Genomic DNA, 15,204 nt, shown 5'->3' with positions numbered 1-15,204 from the left:
GGAAGAGCGAGGGCGAGGGAGATATTAGAAGGGGCAACAAAGAATTCTTACCCTAAAGGCGAAACTCATATGCAGGACGCGTGGTTCTTCCGACTTGCGAAGGTAATAGGAATATCGCGATATCGGAACGCCGCAACACCAAATCGTTCGGCCGAACTCGGATTTCAAACGGGATGGCGGCTTTTTAAAAACGCCGCCGCACCCTATAAGCTGCCCCAAATGGGCACTAAATGCACCCTTAAAACTTGGAAAAATCACGCCATGTGAGAAAAAAAATCGGTCTGGTTGTGTTATTTAGGTGTTATTGTATGCTATTCATGTATTATTGTGTTCTAAGAATATTCCTGATGTTATAATAACAAAATAACATATCAATAACACTTGAATAACATACAATAACACCTGGATAACACGGAAGGAATATTTCTCCGTGTTACACGGCCGATTTTTTTTTTCCTCAACGTGTGACATGATTTCAAATGTGACGTAATTTTATTGGACTCCGCACGTAATTCTACGTGTGAATTCCTAATGTAATATCTTTTCCTAAAACTCAGGATGTTATGTAAATAAATAATTTTGTGGAAATTGTAATTTTATTGGACTCCACACATAACTCTACGTGTGAATTCCTAACGTAATATCTTTTCCTAAAATTCAGGATGTTATGTAAATAAATAATTTTGTGGAAATGTTTAACCATTAACCGCCCCGAATTTTTTCGGTTAGTAATTTTTTGACGAGACCGCAAAACTTCGGAACTGCCAATCCATCCCGTTCAAAATCAATTGCCATAACAAAAAATAAGCGACATTTTTTCAAATTCACCCACAACTCACCATATCAGCTCTTCATCTCCCACAGCGGGTCAATTCGGGTGCTTGACTGACAGAATATCTGAAGACCCAAACCGCAGCTGTCGATTTTGAGACCGTTTTTATGTTCTCGGCTCGTTGACTGGGTCGTCTTCCTCCCTTCTCCTCTCTCTCTGCTTTCCTCCACTAAAATCCTCCTACCCCACGAGCTTTCCATGACCGGAAACTGTTGAGCACGAGCGCAGGAAGAGTAGAGCTCATGTAGAGAAACCCTGGCACCGACTTCACCGTCGTTTGATCGAAATGGACGGCGATTATGAAGGCTCCGCATCGCATAAGGCGCTCTGGCGCTCCGCCTCTTGGTCCGGCCGCACGTCGTTGGGGCCTCCCGGCAGGCCCCCGAAACCATCCCGGCCTCTCCAGCCCCTCTCTATCTCCCGCCAACGGGCCATCACCGGATGGCCCTGTCCTGCCTCCGATGACGCTGGCCACCCGCCTCCAACTCCGTCATCTGCCTCCTCAGATGATGACATCGAGTGCTCCCGTGTGGCCGAACATGTTTATCTAGGCAGCGAGGCCGCCGCGCGTGACCGGGAGGCGCTGCGCAGGCACGGTATCACTCACGTACTCAACTGCGTGGGCGGCGCTTGCCCGGATTACTTCCGCGGTGAGCTTTTCTACAAGACGCTGTGGCTTCACGACTCTCCTGCGGAGGACATCGCATCAGTCTTTTATGACGCCTTCGATTACCTGGAGGAGGTCCGCGCCGCCCGCCCACCGGGCCGCGTACTTGTTCACTGCCGCCGTGGGGCTTCTCGATCCGCCGCAATCGTCATCGCCTACCTTATGTGGCGCCACGCTCAGCCATTCGACGACGCCCTTCGGGCCGTACGCGCAGCTCGAGCTGCGGCTGATCCCAACCTAGGGTTTGCCTCCCAGCTTCTGCAGTGTCAGGCCAGGGTCCTCCTGTCGCCATCCTCTTCTGGCTTCCGCGCTTACCGCATGGCTCCCCATTCCCCCTCCGATCCCTTTCACCTCGTTCCTAAATCGATCTCCACCCCTGCCCGACTCGATTCTCGTGGCGCTTTTATCCTTCACGTTCCCGCCGCTGTCTTCGTCTGGCTCGGCCGAGGTTGCGATCTGGCCATGGCTGAGGCGGCCGCATCTGCCGCCCGCCAGGTTGCGCGATACGAGCGCGCTCGGGGGCCTATTGTGACCATCAACGAGGGTTCCGAGCATTCTGATTTTTGGAGCGAAAACCTCTGCTTAGCGGGAGAGGTTGGACAGCGGAGAGTTGAGCTATATGATATCGATTTCGAAATCTTTCGCCGGGCGCTAAAAGGTGAAATCGTGCCGTCACTTCCCTTGCCGGAGACTGTGGCCCCGAGTAAGCAGGAAACAAATGATGAAGAAGACGGCGAGCCGAGCTCGTACACTCCTTCATCCCTGTCGGCTGAAACTGCTTCGAGTGTCACAACCTTCTCTCCCGCCTCAACTTCTTCATCTGACGGTTACAATTCCTCTCCGTCGCGCTCCCCTGTGGCTGAATTGCTGAAGGTTCTGCTACCTTTAAACCATACTTCCAAGCTGCCTCCTCTGCACCCTAGGAAGGGCAAGGAAAAGGAACCTTACATGACAGTGCCTTCGCAGTCTCATGCAGTTCGCAGAAGTGGATCTGCCCCGTCCTTTCTTCTGTTACTGCGTTCGGAGATGGAAGTCGAGTCCGATTCAGTGCGTTTGGGTACCACCGAGGTTGAGGACGACATTAGTACCAGCGATTGCTGTTTCTTAAGTCACCCTTTTCTTTTCAAGTGGCCTGGAATGGAAAAGGTAGAAGAAATTCATGGCGGGGCACTTGATTCGAGCTCCGTGTTCATGCTGCTGGCACCAAATTCTTCAAGTTCTTGCAGGAGGAGGCAGACGACAAACATCCTCTATGTGTGGCTAGGAAGGAATAGCGATCCAGTTAAAGTTAGCACCTTTTTCGAATCAAGGAAAGAAGAAGCTCATGGCGAAGCTGATTGGGAGAAGATCACCACCGATTTTCTTGATCAAATGGGGCTTCCAGTTCGTTTTAATGTACAGGTATGAATCTCTTGTTTTTTTTTTTTTTTTCTATTTGCTTCATGGATTTTTTTTATTTTCTATTTGCTTCATGGATGTTCCTACACCCGAGTCTGCGTGATCAATTTACACAGTAAAGTTTGAACTGAGTACGTTACAGCAACTCGGAGGCTTTTTGTTAACGATTTTAGGTGCTTTAGTAAATCGCCCAAGTGCAGGAATTATAGCAAAACTGAAAAGAAAACTAAGAAGAAATCGGATTTATGGAATCCGGGATTTAAAAGAGCTGTTTTTATGGAATCCGGGATTTAAAAGAGCTGTTTTTGTGCTGTCCGGCAAAATTTAAGTTAAACCCATTTAAATCCATTACAACACAGACCCTTATAATTGAACTGTTGTTCTCTTTAGAAGACAAAAGATAAAGCTAGCTGCCTAAGATTAGTTTCTTAGGTATCCTTTTTTTATTTTAATGGGCAGGGTAAGCACTCTCTAGCTTGGCATGTTGAGATTTTTCACACTTTGTTAGGAAAGAATGGAGAAGAAAGGGTAGATTAGTTTCTTAGGTATCCTTTTTTTTTTAATGGGCAGGGTAAGCACTCTAGCTTGGCATGTTGAGATTCTTCACACTTTGTTAGGAAAGAATGGAGAAGAAAGGGATAGTTAATTGCATGGCATTCAGAATAGTGTTATTTACAAAACTAGCTTCCAGATAATTTTTTTAAGATCTGCATGCATACTACTGAATTCCAGTGAACTTTACATATCAAACACCAAAATTTCAATTTTTACATGCTCACGCAATGAATCTATGCTAGCCACGATCAAATCATTGAAATTTTGATCAAAATGAAAAATGTGGGTTTAGATTTGTTTTATCATGGCATTTTATATTTGAATGAGAATTTGAAAAGAGGGTTTTTTATTTGTAAGTTTTAGTGTTTAAATCACTATTTATGTATCATCCCTATTAATTTCAACATTGAGGTTATGCTCATATGCTGACATTTTTAGAAACTTGTATCAAATGAGCGCAAATCTAAATGCAAAATTAGTGTTGATAGGTTCCTTATGAGTATTTGTGCAATTAACTCAGGATTTTTTTTGGGGGCCATTTACATACCACACAATTCTTATGTATTTACATATCTAGCTCCCAAACTTTAATATTTACATGCATAGCACTCAAATATTTAATATTACATTAAAATTACCAGTCTCACCTACTTTTTAAGAGTAAAATACACTTTTTCATGGGTTGGTTTATCACACCGAAGTGTTATAAATGTAAATTCAAAAGTTTAAGCATTGGATATGTAAATACATAAGAATTGTGTGGAATGTATCTTTTTTTTTCTAAGAGATTGGGTTATAGTAGAAAATTGCATTTTTTTCCTGGTCCGCATGTGCCATTGCTGATCTTATTACATATTCAATATGGCGTTAATGTGCAAAAAGTCGTTTTTTTCATTAATGGATAAGAACAGAATAACAGAGAGACAGCCTATCCCTTTGAAGAACCTAACAAATTTTTTATTTGGTCGAGTTGACTAGAAGAAATTTTCTTTCAAACCTTCCTTGGAATCCAAATTTGGCAAGTTCGTTGTATAAGACAATAAAATAAAATTGACTGAGTAAACTCCTTTTGGATAAAATTAAGAAAAGAGTCTGGACATATCCAACCTGTTTGGCCTTGACCAGTGCTTTTGATGGCTTATGTATGTCCTGCTAATTTTGACTGATCAGAACAAGCTTCTTCTCCAAATTTAGTTTCTTCTGGGTATCAATGTAAAATAAATTCTATGGGGGGGGGGGGGGGGATTAGAATAAAGTATTTAGTTTTGTTTTTTATAATCTTTCACTATATACAGAGATCCAAGGATCATGTAATTGAAAGCAATATTTTTGGAATAAAAACATGCTTTCTTGTTGGGATTTTTACATACCAACCACCCAAAACATTTAATATAGCATCTTACTCACCCAAACTTTAAACATAATATTTTAATTACTCACAATCTTAAATATAACATTTTAACCATCTAAAATCTTCGCTCAAAACTTCATAAGTGAGTTTAGGATGATGGCTGAAAGGAAAAAGTGGTTAAAATGTTATATTCGAAATTTAGGTGATTAAAATGTTATATTAAATATTTTGTGTTGTTGATATGTAAAAATCCCTTCTTCCTTTTCTTAAACCTTGTGCTTTATTCATTTTTGTTCTTCTTTTCTTCTTTCTCTCTATAGCTAAAGAGAATTTTCATTGTCCCTTCTCTTCTATCAGCCATTTTCCTCCTCCTTCCTAATTATATGGCATCAAAATAAAGAAATATAGTTAAGATGATCATTCATGATATAGGGATTAGAAATGTTTAGATTCATGACAAGAAAATAAAATTGCAATTTTGGAATTTTGAAAGGTGGTCTTCAAGTATGTGGCGTGGAAAACGCGTAGAAGAGCAAAATTGTCAACCATTGGAGCAATCAGGAGGCCATTTTAAATGGCATTTAGGCAATGAATTCTAGATTGATTTTGTGACATTTAAAGGAGAAAATTGACTACAAATACAATTTTTTCTTGGGAAACTTACATCCCACTCAATTCTATGTATTTACATATCTAACTCCCGTATTTCAATTTTTACATATATGCCACCTTACCTATATATGAAAATGTGTACTTTACATTTAAAAAGTTAGAAGTTGTATTTCTCACGTTATATGAAAGATTTTGGTGGCATAAATGTAAAAAGGAAGTTTTGGGTATTATATATTTAAATAGATAGGAATTGAGTGGTATGTTTGTAAATGCCCCTTGTTTATTAATATTTACATATTAATTTTAATTTCTGATGGAACTGTGTTTGCATTTTTATTATTTTAGGGCTCGTTTGGGGCAGCTTATTGGGGTGCGGCTGCGTTTTCAAAATGCCGCCGCAGTATTTGAATACTGCGACTGTCCAACGTTTTGGAACCACACCCAAATGACGTTCGCTATTTTGTTAAGAGACAGGGACGCGGGATCGACCCCGCATCCTGCTTCTCCATTCTCGCGTATTCCTCCCGTGCTCCTCAGTCCTCACCTTTTGCTCGCCCTCTCCTTCGCCCTCATCTCTCTCGATCGATTGCGTACCTCGTCTCTCTTGATCGCGTCTCTCGACATCCTCGTAGACAGCTGCAACTTCTCCTTCCTCCCTCTTGTTCGAAATCCTTGCAGACTCGGTAGCTCCCGGCTTCGGCGATTTCTTTTACCTCGAAATTCTCCATGTCCGGCGATGTGATGCCGTGCTTTGAGTGGTTGCGGCGGTGAATCGAGTTCGACATATCACCTGACATCGTCTTCCTCTAGGAGATCTCTTATTCCGCTCTCAACTTCGGTTCCGCCCCCGTTGTTCATGTCTTTGCTTTCTCGCCACAGATTGTTTTCTCTTTCTAATTAGAGTCTAGGTCTGCTTCCACTTCGAAACTTGCTTCTACATTCAAAATTTATTTTGTATGATTGAACGAATGGAATTTTACTGATTTCAATATGAGAAGAACCCGTAGCGGCAATTTCTTTTTCATTTATAATGATTTTTTGAGGATATTTCTCAGTACCGTGCACGTCTTGTTAACCTAGACGCCATTAAGAATTTTAAGGGTGATCCTTGCTTAGGCATTCAACTTTGAATACCACTCAATTCTTATGAATTTACATATCTAACAGCTAAATTTTGTTTTTCACATTCTTACATTGAAAACAGGGGTCGAATGATCATTTATCCAACAACAACTGTCAGTAAGCTATTCTGAATAAGTTGTCCCAAGTAACAAGCCAGCTTATTCTGATAATCTGCAGATTATCAGAATAATCTGCTTATCAGCAGTTATAAATTATCAACAACTGCTTCAAACAAATCCTTAATCTTGTTTTTAATAGTTCTAAAGTTTATTTTTGGGTCTCTTTGGTTTTAGCTTCGGCTGTCTGTGAAACCAAAAGTAGTTATAAATTTAATCTTTGAAAACCCCATTTTGAAAGCTGTTATGAATCTTATAGACTTTATTTTAGAAAAGTTGGGCAACATTTTCTTGGAGAATTTATAAACATACCACATTTTTATACTTTTAGCACCTAAATCATTCATATCACTTAAAAAATAACACTATTTTAACTTTTAAATAATTAAATACACATTTTTATGCCTAGCGATTGTGGTACTTATGTAAAAATTTAAATTTTGGTGTTTTATATATATGAAAACATAGGAATTGAGTGCTATGTATGTAAATCTTCCTATTTTCTTATAGCTATCACATTTACAGGAGGATGTAACTTGGTGTCTGCTTTTCGCTATAATATCATTCTTGTTGATAAGATTAGAGAAAGAGTTCAGGAAAACTAGAATTATGAAAGTCTACTTTAGAATCTAAAGTCGTTTATTTGAATTGATCTAAAAATGAATATATAGATTGTAATTTTAGTAGTAGTAGATTTAGTGGTAGAGCTTTAACAATGAGTGATCAAATCATTAGAAGGAGTAAACATTTTAAATATCTCAGTTTTGTTGTTCAAAGTGACTGTGATATGGATGGGGATGTTATTAGTAGTATTCGAGTTGGATGGTTGAAGTGGAGGAATGCATTAGGCCTACTGTGTGATAGAAAAGTACCGCTTAGATTTAAAGGAAAATTTTATAAAATGGCGGTGAGACCTGCAATGCTTTATGTCGTAGAATGTTGGGCTTTAAAAGTGAAGCTTAAACTTAATTAAGTGTTGCTGAGATGAGAATGCTTAGGTGAATGAGTGGTTTTATGCTTAAGAGACAATGCGAAATGAATACATCTCTAAAAGGGTTGGTGTAGCTCCATTGGCAAACAACATTAGTGAGAGTCATTTTAGATGATTTGGTCATATTAAACATCGACCATCCGTTGATTAGATTCGACTTACGTTAAGAAATGTAGATAAAGACCTAAAAAGAACTTGCATAAAAAATTATTAAAATTTAATAGAATTAAATGAGAATATGACACTGAATAGGACACAATGGAGAAAAAAGATTCACGTAGGTTACCCTTGTTGTACAACAATCAAACAGATGTGGTTATAAATAACCACTACCTACTATCGAAATTTCTAAAAGTGGTGATAAAAATCCATAGCTTAGCGAAAATGTGGTAGCTATAAGAAAATCAAAATTATGAAAAAATTTCATCGAATCGACCCATTGTCTCATTAGTCGAGGTTTACCGGCTTGTAACACGGGTTATGCTTGTGTTTTTCTCTTTTTGCAGGTAGTTGAAGAGGGAGAGGAGCCAGAGGAGTTTCTAACTCATCTCTTTTCTTTTCAACAAATAATAGAAAGCAGAAACGGATGAGGTGATTGAGAAGCCAATAACTGTGGTTAAGTTAGATTGTGACTATAGTTCTGGTATGTATGATATTCCATTGAAATATATTGTATCATCATGTATTTAACCCTATAAGTTGAAGATAGGAATTTTCTTTTTTAATTCGTTCAGTAAAATAACAGTGGCTTATCAACACTTGTTTTTCTTTCAAAAAAAGGGAAATAATTAAACTTGTGCTGTGTTTTTACTTATCCATCCATCCATATTGCAATAATCATTATGTTCTAATATATTTTATTTTTTTCATATTTTCTTTGATATATCTTCTTTGTTTCTTAATTATATTTTTGTTAAACTAGATTATGTATTTTATAATGCATCTTTTATCTTTGTTGCTTATATTCAAAATCATTTAAATTTATCATTGATTGTATTTATATTTCTAAAATCAATTTTTTATTTTTATTTTTACATTAAATCACTCAAATCTTTCGTATTACATGAAATATACCGTCATTTTAACTTTTAGAAAGTGAAACACATGAAGCGACGTGTCAAAATTGAAGTTTAGTTCTTAGATATGTAAATACATGGGAATTGAGAGGTATGTATGTAAATTTTCCTCTATTAAATTAAATTGTATTTTATAATTTATAATTTATTTTTTTTTGTTTATAGTTAAATCACTTAATGGGATGAAAGCTTGTTGATGTATATTTATAAAACAAAAAGTTTGTTTTATTATAGTTTTATACATTTTATCAAGAGCCTATGGTGATACCATCTCATTATGTGATAATTTTAAGACATTTATTCTAATCATCAAACCATAGATTTATGTGCTTATTATCATTTAATTATTATTTTATATATAATATATTTATTTATTTTCTTAGTTTGATGATATGATGTTTATATGGCCGCCAACTATTTTAATCAATGGAACCAACATTTTAAAAGCTGGATCGAACTGGCTGTTTCAACCGGTTCGAATGTGAATCGGCTGGTGGTTTGATTCTGATTGGGCTGAAAATTGGTTCCGCACCAAACCTAAAAGAACCGGCTGGAACCGACGATTGAATCGATCAATCGGTTAGAATCGACAATCGAACCAATCAACTGATTAAAGTATAATTTTTTATATTATGTCACATTTTTATTAGAAATTATGAAGGATGGAACCAAAATTTTGAAAGCTGGATCAAACTGGCTGGTTCAACCGGTTCGAATGTGAATCGGCCGGTGGTTTGATTCTGGTTGGGCTGAAAATTGGTTCCGTATCAAACCGAAAAGAACCGGCTGGAACCGACAATTGAATAGATCAATCAGTTAGAATCGACAATCGAACCAATCAACTGATTAAATTATAATTTTTTATACTTTGTCGTTTTTTTATTAGAAATCATGAAGAATAATTTGAATTTTTTGATATCAAGAAAAATACTTCTTGCTCTAAAATCATTCACAACTTCAACGTCTTTTCAGCTTTTGTGAAATATGCATGCCTATTTGTCTATTACTTTTTTATTTTTTTACGCTTTTATATTTTTCTTTGTTATGTTTCTCTCTTGTTGGCCTTTGGTAAAATTTTATGTCATCTAAGTGATATTTAATTTTTTGTTTATATATATTCATGACGCTTGGTTCAACTCGGGTTTAACCGTTGAACCTTGAACCACCTCTTCTACTGGTTCAATGCCTAGTCCGGTTCAATTTTTTGAACCTTGAGAAGAACTGTGTTTAATCCCTATAATTGAGGACTAAAGTCCAACTTTTTTTAAAAATAATAATTAAATAATATTATTATTAATTAAGTAAACTCTAAATCTCTAATATCATCGTTAGAGATACCATTTTATTGAAAAGTATCACATAATTCAAGAAAATTAGCTAAGTGAAATTTAGGGCCTTCCATGTGTGATACCCCAAACAAGGGTTGTCCCTAAAGCTCTTTTTGCAAACAACTCATGTTCGGTTCGTCATGAAGCTCGTGTTCGTTTCGTTTGATAACCAAATGAGCCGAACATGAGTAACTTTTTTGAGCTCGGTTTATAATCGAGCCAAAAATGAGCAGACATATGTTCAATCATGCTCAACTCGTTATTATTCGAATAAGAAAATTTAATTTAAAATAATTATATATAAAAATTATAAATATAAATTAAAAATAATTATAATTTTATTAATTTAGTAAAAATAAAAATATATTTATGATTTTTATATATCCTATATCAATATAAATAATTACATATGAAAATTCTAATACCAAGTAATTAATATATTTATAATTTTAAATATCCTATATTAATATATGTTATATAAGTACATTACCTATTACAAAATCCTAAAGCCCCAATTTCTAATTGCATTTGCACTCATCGGCTTTGCCTCTTCGCAGAAACTTCGAGAATTGAAGATTGCTATTTTGAATATATAAATAAAATGCTGAATGTATGTTTTTTTTTTTTTTTTTATTTTTTAATTTATTTTTAAATTTTTTATTTATTACTATTTATTTAATAATAATGATTTGTAATCATTGAGAATTTAAGATTAGAGCCAGGGGTGTCAATTCGAGTCGGCGGGTCGGATTTAGGTTCGACCCAAATAATAAACGATTGAATTGATTGACTTGAACCCAACTCGAAAAATAGTTTAAATGTGAGTGGTGAATCAAGGAATTGAGGTTATCTCTCCTGATTTGGATCCTAAAAGCCTAGGGTTTACAAAGTGACAAATTTAACGGGACTATCAAGGATAATTTCCTTTCTTAACTCCGCTTGGCGGAAATAAAAAAAAGTTAGAACATTAAACCACTTTAGTCCCCTAAATCTAATGAAATCACGAAAACTGAGTATTTCCTTATAAGATAACACTAATCCAAAAGCAATATTAATATTCTCTTAGTTAATGAGTTTTGTCATCGTTGCTCCACTAAAGATTTTTCTGAAACTCAAAGTTCACATTGAATTTTAACAATTCAATTGACCAGATTGATTGTAAATGAATATTTAACGGATAAAATAGTGCCATAATAAAATTTCATACAACTCACATACATCGAAATAAGCCCTAAAACATATATTTACCAAAGCAGATGACATGAGAAAAAATAATTAGTGACAAATGCTGTGGAACAATAAAAAACACATTGTATTAATCAAAGTAAATAAAGTACATAATTGAGAAAGAAAGACCAGAAAAAGCTAGACCCTTAAGCTGCTAATTCATTCTCCAGTCTTTTCCTGATTTAGTGATGATAACTAACTCTTCTAGACAGTCCTCTAGAATCGTCTCTCATAGATCCCCTCACAATTTCTCTGACTTTCCCTTCATAGATTAAGAATAACATGCTCATTTAAGGAATTGTGGCTTGGTTCCAGTAGGAGGCCTCCTTGGCACAAGGCGCACCAGTGTTGGGAGGGGCTGCTTTGGTGCCCCATCTATGGTAGCCAAAGTGTCAGGCGCTTTGTTGGGTGCGTCGTGCTGGGCGCTTGGGTGGTTCATAGTTGCCCAATATGTTTCCTTGATGCCACTCTAGGTAAACTGGATTCAAACGTCGTTGGATCTGTGTTGAAGTTGCTTTCTTCCATTTCACTCTAATATCAGACTAATGCATCTTTAAGCTCTCATAATTACCTGCATCATGTAATTTGCACATAAAGTACTTGAATAAGCATAAATAATAACAAATAATTGATACACATGCAATAAAATTTTAGACAAAGTATCACATATTTTCCACATATCAGAGCACTATCAATTCACAGTTTTATCACTATAGATATGTTAAAAATATCTTGTGATATGTCACCCAAATCTATCTTGAACCGATTCTGAGACCAATTCTCGACTAATGGATATCCTAAAAACAACATGATTCTGAGACAGTCATTAGACACACCGTATACCTCAACCAGATTCATTGAATCCACCTACTAGACTGACCTGCCGGATTGAACTCATTATTTGAAAGTGCTAAATATCATCCAACTAGGAGCTACGATGCTCTTCAAACTTGCCTGTTTGGCTCATTCATTTTTCCTCAAGATTGACAAAAAATCAAAGTGAGGATTAACGTTGAAGGGATTGATATATGCTTCATCATTATTTATAAACTGTTTGACATTTACATCACAACCCTTTCAGCAAGACACTGCGGATAGGTTTTGTACCATACAATTCATAATTTTATACATTTCTCTCTTTATGTATTGAAATGGGGAGAGGTTGAGAGGAGAGGCTCTGGGATCTCTAACTTTTTCTCTCTCTCACTGTTATTTTTAGTAGGAGATTAAATCCTCTCCTTCGTCTTATCGAAGGAAGATCAACATAGATACAACGAATCCGGGTCTGTAGAATACCTCTATCCATTTCTTTAACATTCTCTATACAGGTCTTCTCCAAGTTGTATAAACCCACAGACGTAATGAGATCTTACGTCCTAAAAGAATTTATCATAATGTAAATATGAAAATTTAAGGGTTAGATAAGCAAAGAAACAATAATTATAAGGCATGCATGCGTATGTCCCTTGAATTAAATGAGCCTTTTGTTCGTTAAATAGATCAATACTTTATTTTCTCTTAATATCATGGTACATGAACTTCTCTATTAAAAGGAAAGAAAAAGCCCGATTCATAATACTTAAGACATAAGATTAGTTAATTTGCTTACTATTTGTATTTGTGCTATTGATGCTAATCATATTTATCAACATAATATGAGTTTTATAATGAAACGGTAGGACATTATACTTTTGTTATGTTACGATCATAATATTACAATTATCAATGAATCAAACTCGATATAAATCAAATAAAAGAGTGGTATAACACTCAAAATTTTAAGATTTATACATTTAACTTCTAAATTTTATTATTTAAAAATCTAGTACTTTGCTAGTTTCATTCACGAATCTTTCGAATCACTTGTTGGATGCAAGTCTGGAGTCCGGATGTAAAGTGATGACTTATTCGAAGGCAATTTCAAAAGTGTGCGAACTTTGGTGACAAAGTGTGTGACGGTACAATGTTGCGACTAGAAATTACGATAAGTGTTATTTGTAAATTTATATTGATGTTTTCAAGTGCTATATGTGCAAATAATAAAATCTAAATGTTAAATATATCTATTTTAATGTTCATAATGTAATATATTTAAATCGCTCTCATTAAAAAAAAAAAACCTTATTTTTTGCCAATTTTAATAGTTAATTTCAATAATAATGAATAAAAAAATAGCTAAATTATTAAATTATTATCCTTTAAAAATACATCCACCCTTTCTCCCTCTTATCCTCTTCCTCCTCCTCAGCTATCATCGCCCCACTTCTAGCTTCACCCATGGCGGCCGCTCCAGTGCTCAAGCCCGCCATATCCGGCCTCTATCTCGCAAATCTCTCAGCTCCCTTCGGATCCAAGTCCTCCTCCCACTCTCTCATTCCCTTCCCCGCAAAACCTACTTGTTTCCTCCGACTCTCCTGCTCTTCTTCCCGGCTTTGCCTAGCAAAAAGAAAGGTTCCTTCGGTGGTTTCTTTCGTAGCCCGGACCTCCGATTGGGCGCGCCAGGATGAGGAGGAGGAGATTGGCGACGAGGAAGAGGACATCGAGTGGGAAGGCGAGAATGAAGGGTTTGGGTTGCTGGACGGGGAAGGGCCGGAGGATGGGTTTTCGGAATGGGAAGGGGGGAATCGAGGAGTGAAGGGGGGTGTGGATGCGGTGATAGCTGGGGGCGATAAGGGAATTAATGAGGGGGATTTGGAGGAGGAAGGGGATGATTCTTTCCCCGAGCCTCCAGAGGAAGCTAAGCTCTTCGTGGGGAATCTGCCTTATGATGTGGATAGCGAGAAGCTAGCTCATTTGTTCGAGAAGGCTGGGATCGTTGAGGTTGCTGAGGTAAATTTGCTAACTTGAGTTAATTTTCTTTTTCTTTGATCTGAAATACAGCTTTTCATGCACAGTTCATGTGGCATATATGTTAAAATTGAAGCTTGGGTGTTAGATTTGTAAATACATAGGAATTGAGTGGTATGTATGTAAATGTTACTATATATTGATGTTGATGCTGTGGTTTGTATTGGGCTATGCAGCTTGAGGATAATGCTTGTTGTTTTAGAAGGTGGTGTTATGGAGGATGTTGAGTATCTTTTTGGCTGGCTACTGGTAGGATTTAGTGAATTGTGGTGGTGATGAATCATAAAAAAAAAGTATTTACATACACAGTGTGTAGACATTATGTTTTACATTTTTCATACCTAATCTTCGTCCGGCACATATTTAACATAAATACCACAAAACTCTCATGTATTTATGTGTCTAACACACTAAGTTTGATATTTTAAACTTACAACACTTTAGTGTCATAAACCCATGTGTGAAAAGGTGTATTTTACTTTTAAAAAGACAAAGATGGTCGTATTTTTTATGTAATGTTAGACATTTGAGCGGTGTGCATGTAAATATCATTATCTAGGTATCACATATGTAAATGCATAAGAATTCTATGGTATGTATGTAAATGTCCCTGTAAAATAACTCTTATCCTTGATTCTAATCAGCCTCTTACAATGGGTATCCAACGAGTGCCTGATTCTGTTGGCCCTGTTTTGTCGAGCGAGTGTCTGACAAGCATTTTGTCTTAATCAACTTCTTTTGTTGAGGGTTCAGCGAACCGGTTAACGGAATTAGTCGAGAGCTATATGTTGTAAATAACAAAGTTTAAATGTTAAGTATGTGAATTCTAAATGTTAAGTCTGTAAATCCCTCAAAATTTTTTGGCATGTTAGATGTTCAATTTGGTTAAATTGTAATTAACTAATTTTCACATATTTTCAAGATTTAGGATATAAATGAAGGAGAAGAAAAGGTGTAATGAGGGGGAAGTGGTGTGAATGACTTAAATTTTACTTCACTTGAGATTTACTAAATCATGATTTTAGTTTAAAATGGAAGAATCCGACACCACTTAGTGGGATAAAGGCTTGTTATTGTTGTTG

At 36.4% G+C, this 15,204-nt stretch overlaps 2 protein-coding genes across 2 annotated transcripts; both read left to right on the top strand.

Moving 5' to 3' along the window:
- Nucleotides 1-812: 812 nt before the first annotated feature.
- On the top strand, nucleotides 813-8,421 carry LOC110018494 (protein-tyrosine-phosphatase MKP1-like). Its single transcript, XM_020715830.1, has 2 exons — nucleotides 813-2,900; nucleotides 8,151-8,421. The coding sequence occupies exons 1-2, from the start codon at nucleotides 1,119-1,121 to the stop codon at nucleotides 8,232-8,234; spliced, it is 1,866 nt and encodes a 621-aa protein (XP_020571489.1). The 5' UTR covers nucleotides 813-1,118; the 3' UTR covers nucleotides 8,235-8,421.
- Nucleotides 8,422-13,495: 5,074 nt separating this feature from the next.
- Nucleotides 13,496-14,146, top strand: LOC110018472 (31 kDa ribonucleoprotein, chloroplastic-like). Its single transcript, XM_020715801.1, has one exon. It carries the CDS (start codon nucleotides 13,553-13,555, stop codon nucleotides 14,120-14,122), a length of 570 nt encoding a protein of 189 aa, XP_020571460.1. The 5' UTR covers nucleotides 13,496-13,552; the 3' UTR covers nucleotides 14,123-14,146.
- The last annotated feature ends 1,058 nt before the right edge of the window (nucleotides 14,147-15,204 follow it).

The sequence above is a fragment of the Phalaenopsis equestris genome, unplaced genomic scaffold (genome assembly GCF_001263595.1).
Source record: "Phalaenopsis equestris unplaced genomic scaffold, ASM126359v1 Scaffold000022, whole genome shotgun sequence".
Taxonomy (NCBI): domain Eukaryota; kingdom Viridiplantae; phylum Streptophyta; class Magnoliopsida; order Asparagales; family Orchidaceae; genus Phalaenopsis; species Phalaenopsis equestris.
Note: the sequence above shows the minus strand (reverse complement) of the source record. Positions and strands in the feature narration are given on the sequence as shown.

What these genes read in the sequence shown, in the direction of transcription:
- LOC110018494 (XM_020715830.1), top strand. Translation starts at nt 1,119, where the DNA reads ATGGACGGCGATTATGAAGGCTCCGCATCGCATAAGGCGCTCTGGCGC. An exon ending in CAGTTCGTTTTAATGTACAG is followed by an intron (nt 2,901 to 8,150) that starts GTATGAATCTCT and finishes CTCTTTTTGCAG; the next exon opens with GTAGTTGAAGAGGGAGAGGA.
- LOC110018472 (XM_020715801.1), top strand. Translation starts at nt 13,553, where the DNA reads ATGGCGGCCGCTCCAGTGCTCAAGCCCGCCATATCCGGCCTCTATCTC.